Source organism: Mustela putorius, unplaced genomic scaffold (assembly GCF_011764305.1).
Source record: "Mustela putorius furo isolate JIRA1106 unplaced genomic scaffold, ASM1176430v1.1 tig00003853_pilon_pilon_pilon, whole genome shotgun sequence".
Classification (NCBI taxonomy): domain Eukaryota; kingdom Metazoa; phylum Chordata; class Mammalia; order Carnivora; family Mustelidae; genus Mustela; species Mustela putorius.
This window is the reverse complement of record NW_025422005.1, coordinates 77,608,468-77,623,472: the sequence shown is the minus strand read 5'-3', so window position 1 is coordinate 77,623,472 and position 15,005 is coordinate 77,608,468. Positions and strand designations below refer to the sequence as shown.

The window sequence follows — 15,005 nt, the reverse complement described above, 5'->3', positions numbered from 1 at the left end:
TAAGTTAACTTGTCATGAAGTTTAGATGTATGTAATTTGTCTGCATTCATACCATGAACATTTAACCAAGATTAGTATATAGTAAAGTTTACCATTTATAATTAAAATGGCAGAAGTATGGTAGAGAACATTTTGAAATGATACTTAGAGAAACAAACTATCATTGGTATTTCATTTTTTAAAACATAATGAACCATTACAGTTATTCAGGCAAAATTATGGGAAATAGTCTAAATAAATAGATACATGAAAATTATGAAATCCAGTAAAAAATAAACATTATCCTTAAACACTATCCTTTATTATTTAAGGATAATAAACATTATCCTTAAAAAGTCTGTAAAATATCCCAAATCAAGACCTGAAATCTGAAATCAGCACACATTCTATACACATCTTCTATAAGAGCAAAGAATTACCAAGTATAACATAAATTTATACAACATACCTTGTTGTATAAATAACAATTTGAGAACATTATGTTGAAGTCTGCTATACATTCTGAAGCCTTCACATAATATTTATGTTCTAAGCGCTTCTTAATTGTATTTAAATCCATTGGGGTCTTTATAATGGTGTAATAATCCTAGTTTTTAAGAAGAAATTCTAAATGTTAGTAGTAAGAACAAATTCACTACAACTACTGGTACACAAGTAGATTTAAGAGGTTATACACTTGTAACTAGATTACCTTTAAAAATCCATAATTTAGAAACAAAAAATTTTATACTGAGACAGCTGACTGCCAGGACATTTTTTTTTCCAGAGAAAAAAATAACAAAGAATCACAAAAACAAGAATGTAAGAATAAAATTATCCTGGAAAATAAAAAGTGAAGGGCATGAAGAAAAACCTAGAATTTATGGAGTCTGACAGATCCAGAATATAATCCCAGTGCCATGGTTTACCATGCAACAAATTACTTAACTATTCTGTTATCAGATGGCTGAAAATACCAAAGAGAAGGCTTAAAGTTGAATTCTGTATTTGATGAACCTAAGTCTACCAAGAAGTAAGTGTCAAGAAAAACTTCATGAAGAAGCTGATATTCATGACAACCTTCTACCAAAAAGACAAGTGAGGGGTGCCTGGATGGTTCAGCTGGTTGGGCATTTGACTCTTGGTTTTGGCTCAGGTCATGACCTTGGGGTCAGGGGATGGAGCCCCATACCAGACTCCAGGCTCAGGACAGAGCCTGCTGGAGCCTCGCCCTCTTCTCCTGCTCACATACACACATTCCCTCTAAAGTAAATAGATAAAACTTAAAGAAAAAAAAAGTCAGGTAACACATTCTCTAACAAGAAAACACGTACTATAATTTACCAAACTGTTAAAATAAGAATTTCAATGCTCCGAAAAATGAGCTTTGTTGTTTAGGAAAATTACTCACTGGAAAATTCTTCAGTGGTACAGAATATATCATTAAATTAAATATATTTTATAATATTAAAGACTAGTTTATGGGGCGCCTGGGTGGCTCAGTGGGTTAAAACCTCTGCCTTCGGCTCAGGTCATGATCCCAGGGTCCTGGGATTGAGCCCCGCATCAGGCTCTCTACTCAGTGGGGAACCAGCTTCCCCCCCTCTCTCTGCCTGCTTCTATGCCTACTTGTGATCTCTTTCTCTGTCAAATAAATAAATAAATATTTTTTTTTTTTAAAGACTAGTTTCTTTCTTTCTTTCAGAGATTCACAGTGTTTTTCTCTTTTATAAGCAACATAATCATAAGATATACTTACTGGCAACTTTAGTTTCACAGCATCCACAGGCTGCTGAAAAGGCCAGGAAAAACTGTGCTTCCATAAAGCCTTCAAGACAACTTTTTGTAGATACTGAAGTTGATTTGTCAATCGCCCATTTTTTTTAGTATTTATATATTCTGGTGGTGGAGGGTTAACTAGAGCTGTTTGTCGACTTGACAGAGACATTGTCAATGGGATCAAATCCTGATATTACAATGTTGCCTATAAATACATGTCCTTAAACACAAAAGTAAAACTGAGTTACATTCAAACAACATTTAAAATTGTTTCTATAGGAACTAAAAAGTGTTAATGAGTAATATTATGTTTTACATCACATTATGATTAAGACAACAAAAAAGCCAAGTGATGAATACATTTGTAAACAAATACGAACCTCTTTCTGTATAAGTACTAAGAGTTGTTTCATTATGTATGCCTTAGTTCTGGATGATTTAAGGTATTTCAAACTTTCATGGTATTTCTTCTGGCTTTCCAAAACACAAATTGAGGTCTTAGCAGGAAAATGCTGTAAGTTTCTGGTAAAAAAGAAGTAACAGGAAATGTTAAACATAACCGTGGTATGTATGTATTACATTAATTCAATGAAAAAAGAAATGCAAAATAGAGGATTTTTCTGTATAATTTAAATAAAGGGATTTATTTGTTTACTTAGGAGGCTTTACCCAAAATGTAGGGCTTGAACTCTCGACCCTGAGATCGAGAGTCACATGCTCTACTGACTGAGCCAGGCAGGCACCCCTAAAGTGATTTACTTTAAAACCTAATACTAGAAACACGACACATATTAAAATGTTACTATTAAGTACATATTACTACATCTAAAATAAAAAAAAATAATAAAACTGTATTTTGGAAAGATGGTATCTAACATTCCTAAACAGCATTAAAGGACAAAAGAGCAGCAAAGGTACTACACCAAGTATCTCAGCAAAATGAAAAGGGCAATTACTAAACAAATTGTCCATTTTTTTATTTATTTGACAGACACAGATCACAAGTAGGCGGAGAGGCAGGCAGAGAGAGGAGGAAGCAGGCTCCCTGCTGAGCAGAGAGCCCGATGTGGGGCTCAATCCCAGTACCCTGGGATCATGACCTGATCTCTAAGTAGCTTCTTAAAATGTTCTTTTCCTTAGAATTTATTCTCCTATACCATCATTTTTTTTTTAGATTTTATTTATTTATTTGGCAGACAGAGATCACAAGTAGGCAGAGAGAAAGAGGAGGAAGCAGGCTCCCCGCTGAGCAGAGAGCCCGATGTGGGGCTCGATCCCAGGACCCTGAGATCATGACCTGAGCCAAAGGCAGAGGCTTTAACCCACTGAGCCACCCAGGAGCCCCCAAATTGTCCTTTTTTTTTTTAAGCTGTCCATTTTTTTAGAACAGTATTATATTCAGCCAGTGTGATCTTTGTTTCCATTAAAGCAGCGTTAGTTCTCAACTGCATATTAGACAGTTTTGAATCTTTCTTTAAAAATTATGGTAGGGGCACATGGGTGGCTCAGTTGGTTAAGTGGTTACCTTGGCTCAGGTCACGGATCTCAGGATCATGGGATCAATCCCCGCATCGGCGGGGGGTGTCTCTGCTCAGTGGAGAGTCTGCTTCTCCCACTCCCTCATACTCTCTCTCAAATAAATAAAATCTTTTTTTTTTAAATTATGGTAAAATTGGGGCGCCTGGGTGGCTCAGTGGGTTAAGCCGCTGCCTTCGGCTCAGGTCATGATCTCAGGGTCGTGGGATCGAGTCCCGCATCCGGCTCTCTGCTCGGCAGGGAGCCTGCTTCCTCCTCTCTCTCTCTCTGCCTGCCTCTCTGCCTACTTGTGATCTCTCTCTGTCAAATAAATAAAATCTAAAAAAAAAAAAATTTATAAATTATGGTAAAATACACAAAATTTACCATCGTAACCTTTTTTTTTTTTTCAGTAGGCTGAATACCCAACATGGAGTCCAACTCCAGGCTTGAACTCACAAGCCTGAGATCAAGACCTGAGCTGAGATAGAGTCAGACAATCAGCCAAGCCACCCAGGTGCCCCTATCATCTTAACCATTTTTAAGTATGTCATTCAATATATAATCATTTATTATATATAAATATAATATAAATATTTATATTTATATATTTATAAATATAAATGATTAATATAATCATTTTTGAGCAACTAATCTATAACTTTTTCATCTTGTAAAACTGAAACTTTATACCTGCTAAATAACTCCTCATTCTTGGGGCACCTGGGTGGCTCAGTGGGTTAAGCCACTGCCTTTGGCTCAGGTCATGATCTCAGGGTCCTGGGATCGAGCCCCCCGTCAGTCTTTCTGCTCAGCAAGAAGCCTACTCCCCACCCCCCACTGCCTACTTGTGATCTCTGTCAAATAATTAAAATTCTAAAAGAAACAGAAAACCTCCTCCTCATTCTTGCCTCCCCCAAGCTCCTGACAACCACCATTCTATCCCATTTCTATGAATTTAACTACTTTGGGTATAATATTAGGATCATACAGTTGTATTTTTGTGCCTGGTTTATCATAGCATAATGTCCTCAAAATTAATCTATATTGTAACATATGTCAAAATTTCCTTCATTTTGTAAGGTTTAATATTTCACTATACAAATATACCGTACTTTTTCATCAAAGGACACTTGGTTAACTTCCACCTCTCTCGCTATTGTGAACAGTGCTATAAACATGGATGTATAAATATCTCTTCAAGACTCTACCTACAACTCTTATAGATATACCCCAGAAGTCAGAACTGAGAACTGGTGGATTATACAGTATTTTTTTTTTTTTTTTAGAATCCCAGTACTGTTTGCCATAGCACCTGCAACATTTTACATTCCCACCAACAGTGTTCCAGTCTCACCACATCTTCACACTTTGTTGTTGTTTAACAGCAAGCACACTAATGGTGTGAGGTACTGTGGATCATTTAAAAAATACCAAGCCCAGGCCCCAATTCTTGGTGATAAGGCTTACAAATCTGCTTTTTAAATTCTCCTGGTGCTTGTGATGTGTAGCCAGGATTAAGAACCACACTAAAATGAATTAACTTGGAGGTGATTATCAATCTTATAATTTATTGTACTTTCTTACCCTCTTCTCATGTTATTCAAACATGAACTAGAACTCTTAACGTCATCAAGAACAAAGGAGATACTCTAGTGTTGCAACTAAAACTGGTTCTGTTCTGTATTTAGTCTATCTTTGGAGTGTCCTAATCACTATACCCTCCCTCCTTCACAAAGATAACCACTATGATGAATTCTACCCCTTTCAACTGTGCCGGTTTTTGACCTTTACATAAATAGTTTTTACTTAGTACTACACTGTTTTTACTATGTATTACACTGGCCTTGTACCAGTATTATGTTTGTGAGATTTAACTATGTTTTGTTCAGCTTCACTGCTGTATTTTATTCTATGGTTGAATTATATCACAATCTATCCATTCCTCTTGGGACTTTGGGGTTATTTCCAGTGTTTGACCAATAATGCTGCCATGAACATGCTTGCAGTGAATATGTGCATGCATTATGTTGAATATAAACCCAGAAGTGAAACTGTTGGATCATATAACTTATATGTATGTCCAACTTTGGTAGATACCAGTTTTCCAAAATATATCAATTTATATGCACAACAGAGCTTGGAGAATCCTACTTACTCCACGTCCTTGTCAATATTTGGTATTATCAGTGTGTTCCATTTCAGCTATTCTGGTGAATGTAAAATATGATCTCAAGATTTTATTTGTATTTCTCTGAGGACTCATGATATGAAACACCTTTTAATGTCTATTGGCCCCATGAATATCTTCTTTGCCAATCACCTGTTGAATGGTCCTACCCATTTTTCTATTGTGTTGTCTGCTATTACCTTATTTCTAGCTCTTCATATAGTCTGAATACAAAACCTTTGTTGTGTGTTTCAAATATCTTCTCCATGCTTTTCCTTCACAACCTCCTTTTAAGTAAGCATTCTTTCCCCTCCTCCCCAATGCTAATCCATCTGCTATTACTCTGCTTCACCACTACCATGTTTGTCTACTTATTTACTGTCTCCCAACCCTCCCTCCCCCAGTTCCCAGAATGTAAACTCAATGTCAGCAGGGACCTTGTGGGTACTGACCTACAACAGATTGAGGTCTTGTCTGACTAATGCTTAGGACAGAGCCTACATAAGCTGAATTAAAGTGTTCAAATTCAGTTTTATGTTAGAGATCCAGCAGATGTGACTATTTTTTATATAGGGAGAAACCGGGAGAGCAATCAAGAATGTTTTACTTGTAGGGACACCTGTGTGGCTCAGTTGATTAAGTGTCTGCCTTCAGCTCAGGTCATAATTCCAGGGTTCTGGGATGGAGTCACACATCAGGCTCCTTGCTCAGCAGGGAGCCTGCCTCTGATTCTGCCTATGGTTCCAACTGCTTGTGCTCTCTTTCTCTGACAAATAAATAAGATCTTTTAAAAAAGAATTTTTTACTTTTAAATTAGGTCCCATTGCTCAGGAATTTGCCTTAAAAGAAATGAATGAATGACTTAATGTCTATCAATTTAAAAAAATGCATTTCCAAACCTCATCAAAACCTCAATTCCACTATACCCTTTTTGCAGAGGATCTCAGTTTACAACAGAAACCATTTAAAAATTAACTTCCATTAGCTTATTTCCTATTCTATATTTAAGTGCCTTCTTTCTTTTCCATGAATATCTTTCCCCTTTTCCAGAATCTTATTATTTTATTAGTTATGCCTTTATTTCCATTATTGTAGGTTTCTTTATTAGGAAGGCTTTCCTCTAAAGATTATACAATCCATAATTATATTTCCTGCTCTTAAGACCACATTTTCTACACTTAAATTTTTTGTAATTAATTTATGCAGATATCTCTATCCACAGATATGCTCTAGTCAGTGTCTTAAGTTTTTTCCTTAAAAACACCTTTCCACAAAAAAACCTGCACACAGATATTTATAGCAGCTTTATTCAAACACTGCCAACACTTGGAAACAACCAAGATGTCTTTCAGTAGTGGGATGGATAAACTGGAACAACATTGAGTATTATTCAGCGCTAAAAAGAAATCAACCATCAAGCCATGAAAAGACATGGAGGAATCTTAAATGCATACTAGGCAAAAGAAGCCAATCTGAAAAATCTACATACCGTATAATTCTAACCATATGACATTCTGGAAAAGGCAAAACTATAAGGAGACTGTAAAAAGGTCAATGGTTGCCAAGAGGTAGGGAGAAGGAATAAAAAGATGGAGCACAGAGGATTTTTAGGGGAGTGAAAAGATTGTGTTATATCATAATGACGGACACATACCATTAATATTTGCCCAAACCTTTAGTACGTACAACACCAAGAATGAACCCTAATGCAAACTAAGGTCTTTGGGTGATAATGAGGTATCACTGTTGGTTCCTCTGCTGTAACAAATGTACCACGCTGGTGGGAGCTGTTGATGATGGGGGAGAGGTAGCATGTATGGGAGTCGGTAGGTATATGGGAAATTTGTATCTTTCTCCCAATTTTGCAGTGAACCTAAAATTGCTCTAAAAAAAAAATAAGTACTTAGGGGTGCCTGGCTGGTGTAGTTGACATCTGACTCTTGTTTTCCACTCAGGTCATGATCTCAGGTCATAAGATAGAGCCCTGTGTCAGGTTCTGTGCTCAGCACAAAGGTCTGCTTAAGATTCTAAAACACCTTTCCCACTACATGCTTATTAACATAAAAAACCACTAACCAACCACTGGGTGCAAAAAAAATTTTTAAAGGTCAAATACATCCATCTGGTTTCTCTAACTCCCTTCTGAAACTGCTTATCTAAAGATAACGAACACTCTGAAATATTCCAAAGCCCTCACTGTCTTCCTCAATCATCTTCCCAGACTTCTCTGTAGTATTTAAAATGGCTAACAACTCTTAAGGTTGTTCTCCTCCTTTATACCCATTATATCCTTAGCTATTCATATAACTTCCTCATATGCCCCTTATATTTCAACCCCACTTGTCATTGTTTTCTTGCTTTGGTACTTTGATCAAACACCTGCACAAAATTAGTCAAATCCCAAAATTAGATTTTTGTAGTACCTATAAGATAATACTAACTAGTAAAAACTTAAAACAGTACGTATTGGGAAGTGCTTGGTTGGCTCAGTTAGTGGAGTAACAAGTGTTGTGAGTTCAAGCCTCAAGATGGGTCAAGATTATTTAAAAATAAAATAGAACGGTGTGCTTGGGTGGCTCAGTCCATTAAGGGTCTGCGTTCAGCTCAGGTCATGATCTCAGGGTCCTGGGATCGAGCCCTGCGCATCAGGCTCTCTGCCTAGCAGAGTCTGCCTCTCCCTCTGCCCCACCCCCTGCTTATGCTCACACCCTTCCTTTCTCTCAAATAACAAATTTTTTTAAAAATCTAAGAAAATAAATAAATAAAAGGAAGCCTGGATGGCTCAGTCAGTTCAGCATCTGATTCTTGATTTAGGTTCTGGTCATGATCTGAGGCCCTAGACAGGCTCTGTGCTCAGCACAGTCTGCTTGTTCCTGTTCCTCCTGTTCCCACCCCATGCATGCACGCTCTCACTCTCTTGTTCTCTCAAATACATAAAACCTTTGAAAAAAAATAAATAAAATAGCATATATTGGGGTGAAAGACTATATGTCTCCTGATAAAACAAAATGCAATATACACAGAACCCATAAAGGCTTTTGGCCAAAAATACGTAACAAGTGGTTACATTTAACTTTCATATAACAGAAAATTAAAGGGCTAGAGCTTCACTGTCCAAAAAGAGACAAGCTATAGCCACACAGAACTATTTAAAGTAACCAAAATTAACAAAATCAAAAACTCATCCATATTTCAGATGCTCAATAGCTATTGAATACTGGCATGGGACACTGCCATCACTGTAGTGATGCAGTTCTGTGGGACAGTGCTAGGAAAAATTAAACAAAAGCATAAGAAAACAGACAAATGTAGAATATATAATATCCTAGAAGACAAATGACCTAAAACAAGTAAAAAAAAAAAAAGATAAAACAAGACAAATGGTTTATCTTTTATAAAAAGATTGTCAAAGAAACTGTGGAATAACTGCTCTGAATTAAGATATAACTGAACTCAATTTATCATCCTGGATCAAATCTTGGTTTGAGATCAGCTATTAAAGACGTTTTTGGGGGTGCCTGGGTGGCTCAATGGGTTAAGCTGCTGCCTTCAGCTCAGGTCATGATCTCAGGGTCCTGGGATGGAAGCAGGGAGCCTGCTTCCCTCTCTCTCTCTCTCTGCTTGCCTCTCTGCCTACTTGTGATCTCTGTCAAATAAATAAATAAAATCTTTAAAAAAAATAAAGATGTTTTTGGACAACCAGGGAAATTTAGGGAATTGTTCACCTTGACAGGTGTAAGAATACATTATGATAGGTCTGAGAATAGTATGGTGGTTATGCAAGAAAAAGATGTTTAAATGGATGCTCAAAAAATTGGATGTCAATAGCGACACCTATAAAACAAGTTTCAAATGGTTTAGGAGAAAAGCCTATATACAAAAAAGCAAACATGGCAAAATACTGACAACTGTTGGTAGATATATAGGTCTTCTTTGTATTTTTTTCTGTATGTTAAGAATTTTAAGCAATAAACTTACGGCACATTGTTATTGAGAGCTGTAGATAGACTTAACCATGAATAAGAGCAAAAATGGAAAAAGTTAATTTTTTAACTTTTTAACAATGATAATTATCATTGGGCAAAAAAAAAAAAGTTAATATTTGATAATCTGGTAATGATATCAGGAGTATGCCCTGCATTCTTTGGCTAGAGGCCCTGGCTTCTAGTGCAAGGTGAAGCTCTCTAGTTCAGCAAGAGGACTAGGAATTGTCCCCTTTAAAAAATATTCTGTGTAATTACTCCAGTCTTTCTGTTCAGTGAAATTTTCTGTTTCTTATTTAAAGAATTTTTTAAAAAGCAGTTTATGTGGCTTTTTATACTTGGCAAATTTCTACATTAGTTGCCACTATTTTACTTTCTCTAAAGCCTTTCTTCCATTAATCTTAACTCTTGATCTTATTTATTAGAAAATGTTAATAATAGAAAACTGAAAATGCCAGCATAGTAGTTCAGTAACACACCCCTCAAAAGATTTTCACCTTAGTTGACATAATGGTGGGTCATAATCAGCTCAAAGGTGCCACACTTTGTCATTTATTTAAGTGGATTGGTTACTTCATTGACTTACACTCCATGATTAAACTATGGAGTTACAAGTATACAGACAAATATACATAACTTGTAGCCTATTCTGTCTCTATGAAAGCCCACTGTTGTTTTCAATGTTTATGGTGAGTCGTCATTTTATTGTTACTTTTGCTTTCATGTACTTTTTGCCCGTGGGTACATTTCTACAAAGAAAAATAGCATGGGAAGATGAAATAAGTCTAATGTCGATAAGAATTCAATATTATATAACCACCACTTACAATTGCTCAAAGACAATGTACCATAAATTAGGAAAAGTTCTGGTTTACCTTGAATAAAATAATCACATAATTAGCATCACCATGTCATCATTCTATGGTTCCATGAGCAAAGTGACTAAAAATCAAACGTGTTTTGCCCACTAAATAGTTCATTATAAAATAATATTTTGATTTCTGGACAAATTCTTGAAGTTGTCTTCTTAAAGCTGACAAGTTCTTAAAGTTGTTATTTAAAGACAATAAAAATTAAGTATATTTGAATTTTAATATCCATGTAGTATGAATGGTATACAATAAGGAAAGTTTCCTTTCTCATTCTTTTTTTTTTTAAGATTTTATTTATTTTTTTAAAGAGAGATGCAAGGGAAAAGGAGACAGAGAAAATTTTAAGCAGGCTCCACGCCCAGTTTGGAGCCTAACATGTGCCTGGATCCCATGGCCCTGAGAGCACGACCTGAGCTAAAACCAAGGGTGGAATGCTTAACTGACTGAGCCACCCAGGCACCCTTCCTTTCCCATTCTTTTCCCCTAGCCAACTAGGACCCCTCTTTTTTGTTAGCAATTTCTTGTGTATCTTTTAGTGTTTTTTACACTTAATTCATATTAGAAATTGTCCCAGGGCAGCCCCCTCTATTTTTAATGGCTGACTAGTATGTCATCATTTGAATGTGGACATACAGATATTAATACAATGTTGCTAAGACTATCCTCATAAATACATCATTGCATATAGCCAATATCTATTGCGTGCACATGCATGCACGTGTGATGTGTGTGCATATATATGTGTGTGTATATATATACACACACACATGGAGGGGCCTGCTCCCCCCCCCATATATATATATATATATATATATATATATATATATGGGGGGGGGAGCAGGCCTATTGGATAAATTTTTCTTAACAATTTCTGGGTCAAAAAAAACACACAACAATTTCTGGGACAATGCTTTTAAATGTCAATACATGTGTAATTGCTGTCCATAGGTTATTCTAATTTACAGCCCTACCAACAGTGTACAAGAGTAAAAATTTAAACGTCTAAGAAAGAAAAAGTCTTTGAAATGGTTGTGAATATTCCAGTCATCCCTGACAAATACTTATAAACCAAAGGTTTCCTAAAATGTACACAACAAGCAAAAACACTTTTCATCTTTAATTCAACGCACATGAAGACATATCAGGAAGTCTGATCTCTTTGGCAAAATTTCACCCTTCCAAAAACACCAGGACCAACCAATTTCTTGAGTTCGCAAAAAAAAAAAAGAAAGTTTACATAATTCCTTAATTATTATTAACTCATTGGTGCAAGTATTAAATTGTGTTGCCCCATATTCTGAGGTCTCAAGGAAACTTGAGTTGATAAAGAACCAAAAATATAAACTAACATATCTAGAACCTAGAAGCTCCTTTTAGATAGAGGTGAATTTAAATAGAGTTGAATTTTGAGGTTTTGAATGAAGATTGTTTAAAAATACTTTCCATGATTTCAGTAAATGGGAGAGAATGAGTTATTCTGCTATATGGTGACACTCTGGCTCAATTTAAGTAGATATTACACAAAGAGTTTGGATTCTGGGGGCACCTGCGCAGCTCAGTTGGTTAAGCATCTGACTTAGGCTCTGACTTTGGCTTAGGTCGTGATCTCAGGGTCCTGGGACCAAGCCCTCCTCTAGACTCCCTGCTCAGTAGGGAGTCTGCTTTCCCCTTTGCCCCTATCCCCCTCCCAATAAATATATAAAATCTTAAAAAAAAAAAAAAAAGGGACGCCTGGGTGGCTCAGTTGGTTGGAAGACTGCCTTCGGCTCAGGTCATGATCCTGGAGTCCCGGGATCGAGTCCCGCATCGGGCTCCCAACTCCACGGGGAGTCTGCTTCTCTCTCTGACCTTCTCCTCGTTCATGCTCTCTCTCATTGTCTCTCTCTCAAGTAAATAAATAAAATCTTTAAAAAAAAAAAGTATGGATTCTGAACACCAGATTGTTTTAGTGCTCAGAAAGGTCAAAAAAGCAATCCACAGGGGACGCCTGGGTGGCTCAGTTGGTTAAGCAGCTGCCTTCAGCTCAGGTCATGATCCCAGAGTCCTGGGATCGAGTCCCACATCAGGCTCCTTGCTCAGCGGGGAGCCTGCTTCTCCCTCTGCCTCTGCCTACCATTCTGCCTGCCTGTGCTTGCTCTCTCCCCCCCTCTCTCTGATAAATAAATAAAAAAAACCTTTAAAAAAAAAAAAAAAAAGCAATCCACAGGATGTGAGCTCAAATACTGACTCCAAATCCTGCATCATCAAATTAGCTATGTCCATCCAATTCAAGGGAGAAAATGGTTTCTTCAAAATAAAATCAGGCCTCACTTAAAGTCAAACAGATAATTTTTTGAAAATGTATATTCTTCACAGTGATTCAAACTTCTCGTCTACTCCTCCCTTCAGTCTAAGAATGGGAGGCCCTCACTGTGTAACTCTTCTCCTAGGTATTCTAGATAAGGAGATAACAAAAGTCCTTCATATCTCCTGCCTATATTGTCAACATTTCATACTAGCTTACCCTCCATATACACTTTCTCAAGGCTCCTTAAAAATTTCTCTTGATCCTCTTGTCTCCTTGTAGCCTCAATCTTCTCTCTTCTGTACCTCACGCCGGAGCATGCCAAAAAATGACACTGTCTTTACATCCCACCTCACACTCAACTTTTCCCCTGCCATTCCTCTGAAAGTCCCCTTACACTAAGGCTAATACTTACCATACTTAGCTGTTAAATGGATTCCTTTGAGTCTTATTTCACTTGACCTCTCAGCAACATCTATCATTAGACCATCAAGACTCTCTTGAAACTCTTCTCTGGTTTCCAGGATACCGCTTTTTCCCCCAGATTCTATTTGTTCATTTATTACATACTGATAAAGCACCTACAATGGTGCCAAGCACTGAACTAGGAGTTGGGGGGTACAGTCTCTTTATATAGACTAATAGGTAATTACAAGAGGATGCATATAGTTACTGCTTTGACAGAGATAGGAACAGGGTGCTAAGGGAAGAGAATCAGATTGGAAATCCAGAAGATAGTGCCGTCATAATCTCATCTGCTAATCCATTAATATCTCTCAGGGGTCTTCCCTTGCTTTTTTCTTTAACTCCATCAACAGACTCTCTGACTATGGAGTATAAATTTACATTTTCTGGGGGCGCCTGGGTGGCTCAGTGGGTTAAGCCTCTGCCTTCAGCTCAGGTCATGATCCCAGGGTTCTGGGATCGAGCCCCACGTCGGGCTCTCTGCTCCACAGAGAACCTGCTTCCTCCTCTCTATGTGCCTATCTGCCTGCCTCTCTGCCTACTTGTGACCTCCGTCTGTCAAATAAATACATAAAATCTTTTTTTTTTAAATTTACATTTTCTGAATACTTAGTGTATTCCTATTTTCTAACCCCCAAACCACTTTTTTTTGTAGTTCAATCACTTGTTACTCCCGCCTCAACTGATACAACGGTGACATTTTGATTTTTGTTTACTAATTACAATGGCACTGTTCAACCCACTTCTGTTCACGATACACACACATATAAACCTCTTCCCTCTCATTAGACTTAAAGGTAGCTACTATTCCAATTTCCAACATTCTGCCAGCCACACTAAAAAATTTGCAGTTCTTCACTATCCCACCCTACTTTGTGCTTACACATGTCTGTGCTTTTTAAAATTTTCTCTTGATTACCAGGGCTCCTCCCAACACTCTTCAGACTAACTTCTTTTTTTTTTTTTTTAAGATTTTATTTATCAATTTGACAGACAGAGATCACAAGTAGGCAGAGAGGCAGGCAGAGAGAGAGAGAGGAGCAGGATCCCCGCTGAGCAGAGAGCCCTATGCGGGGCTAGATCCCAAGACCCTAAGATCATGACCTGAGCCGAAGGCAGAGGCTTTAACCCACTGAGCCACCCCGGTGCCCCCAGACTAACTTCTATTTGTCTTTCTAGACCCAGCTCAGTTATCGCCTCCACCCCAGAAGCCTCCCTCACCGCCTTCCACCCCACCTAGGTCCTTCCCATGGGTCCCAAAGCACCATGTAGAAACTTCATCTGAATTTTTTTTTTTTTTTTAAGATTTTATTCAGCTACTCGACAGACAGAGATCGCAAGTAGGCAGAGAGGCAGGCAGAGAGAGAGAGAGAGAGAGAGAGAGAAGAGGAAGCAGGCTCCCTACCTGGCAGAGAGCCTGATGTGGGGCTTGATCCCAGGACCCTGGGATCATGACCCGAGCCAAAGGCAGAGGCCTTAACCCACTAAGCCATTCAGGCGCCCCAAAACTTCATCTGAATTCTTAATGTAAACCACTAGCTTGAGTACAGGCCCAGGTTCTGCAGCACCCAGCAGAAAGTTAGGCATGTTCCAAGAGCTTAATAATGTTAGCTAAAGAAAGAAATAAATCAAGGGTGGGAATGTCCCTGTCCCAAATCAGGATACCAAGTAAAAAACAAAAATGCCAGCTACAGCTAAAGCCCCGTACTTTCTCTTGCATTCCCCAAACATACCGTACATACACATCCACCAATCCTAAGACCAAGAGAACCACAAAAACGACGAGCGTTTTCCAAGATGGGGAGTAGGCAGTTGTATCACTGGAACCTCATGTCCTCGCCCCACTCTCCTTGCAAAAAAAATCCCAAGCATTTAAGAGAAAAGAGCAAAAATTTCAAAAGCATCCATTGGGGCAACAAGCTCGCAGTTTTCAGCCAAGGGAAAGGAACGGGCAGCTC

The 15,005-nt window shown here is 37.8% G+C and overlaps 1 protein-coding gene across 3 annotated transcripts in view; it reads right to left on the bottom strand.

Moving 5' to 3' along the window:
• Window positions 1-15,005, bottom strand: part of BRDT (bromodomain testis associated) — a 78,569-nt gene that overhangs the window by 63,237 nt on the left and 327 nt on the right. Inside the window, exons 1-4 of one of the 3 annotated variants that reach the window (XM_004752604.3) lie at window positions 14,781-14,999; window positions 2,139-2,280; window positions 1,739-1,978; window positions 449-586 (exon numbers count right to left, since the gene is read on the bottom strand). In XM_004752604.3, the coding sequence (XP_004752661.2) occupies window positions 449-586; window positions 1,739-1,927 (327 nt within the window). In that variant the 5' untranslated portion in view covers window positions 1,928-1,978; window positions 2,139-2,280; window positions 14,781-14,999. Of the gene's footprint in view, window positions 1-448; window positions 587-1,738; window positions 1,979-2,138; window positions 2,281-12,997; window positions 13,099-14,780; window positions 15,000-15,005 lie in introns of those variants that run through there. The other 2 variants (XM_004752605.3, XM_004752603.3) reach the window with 2 other exon arrangements.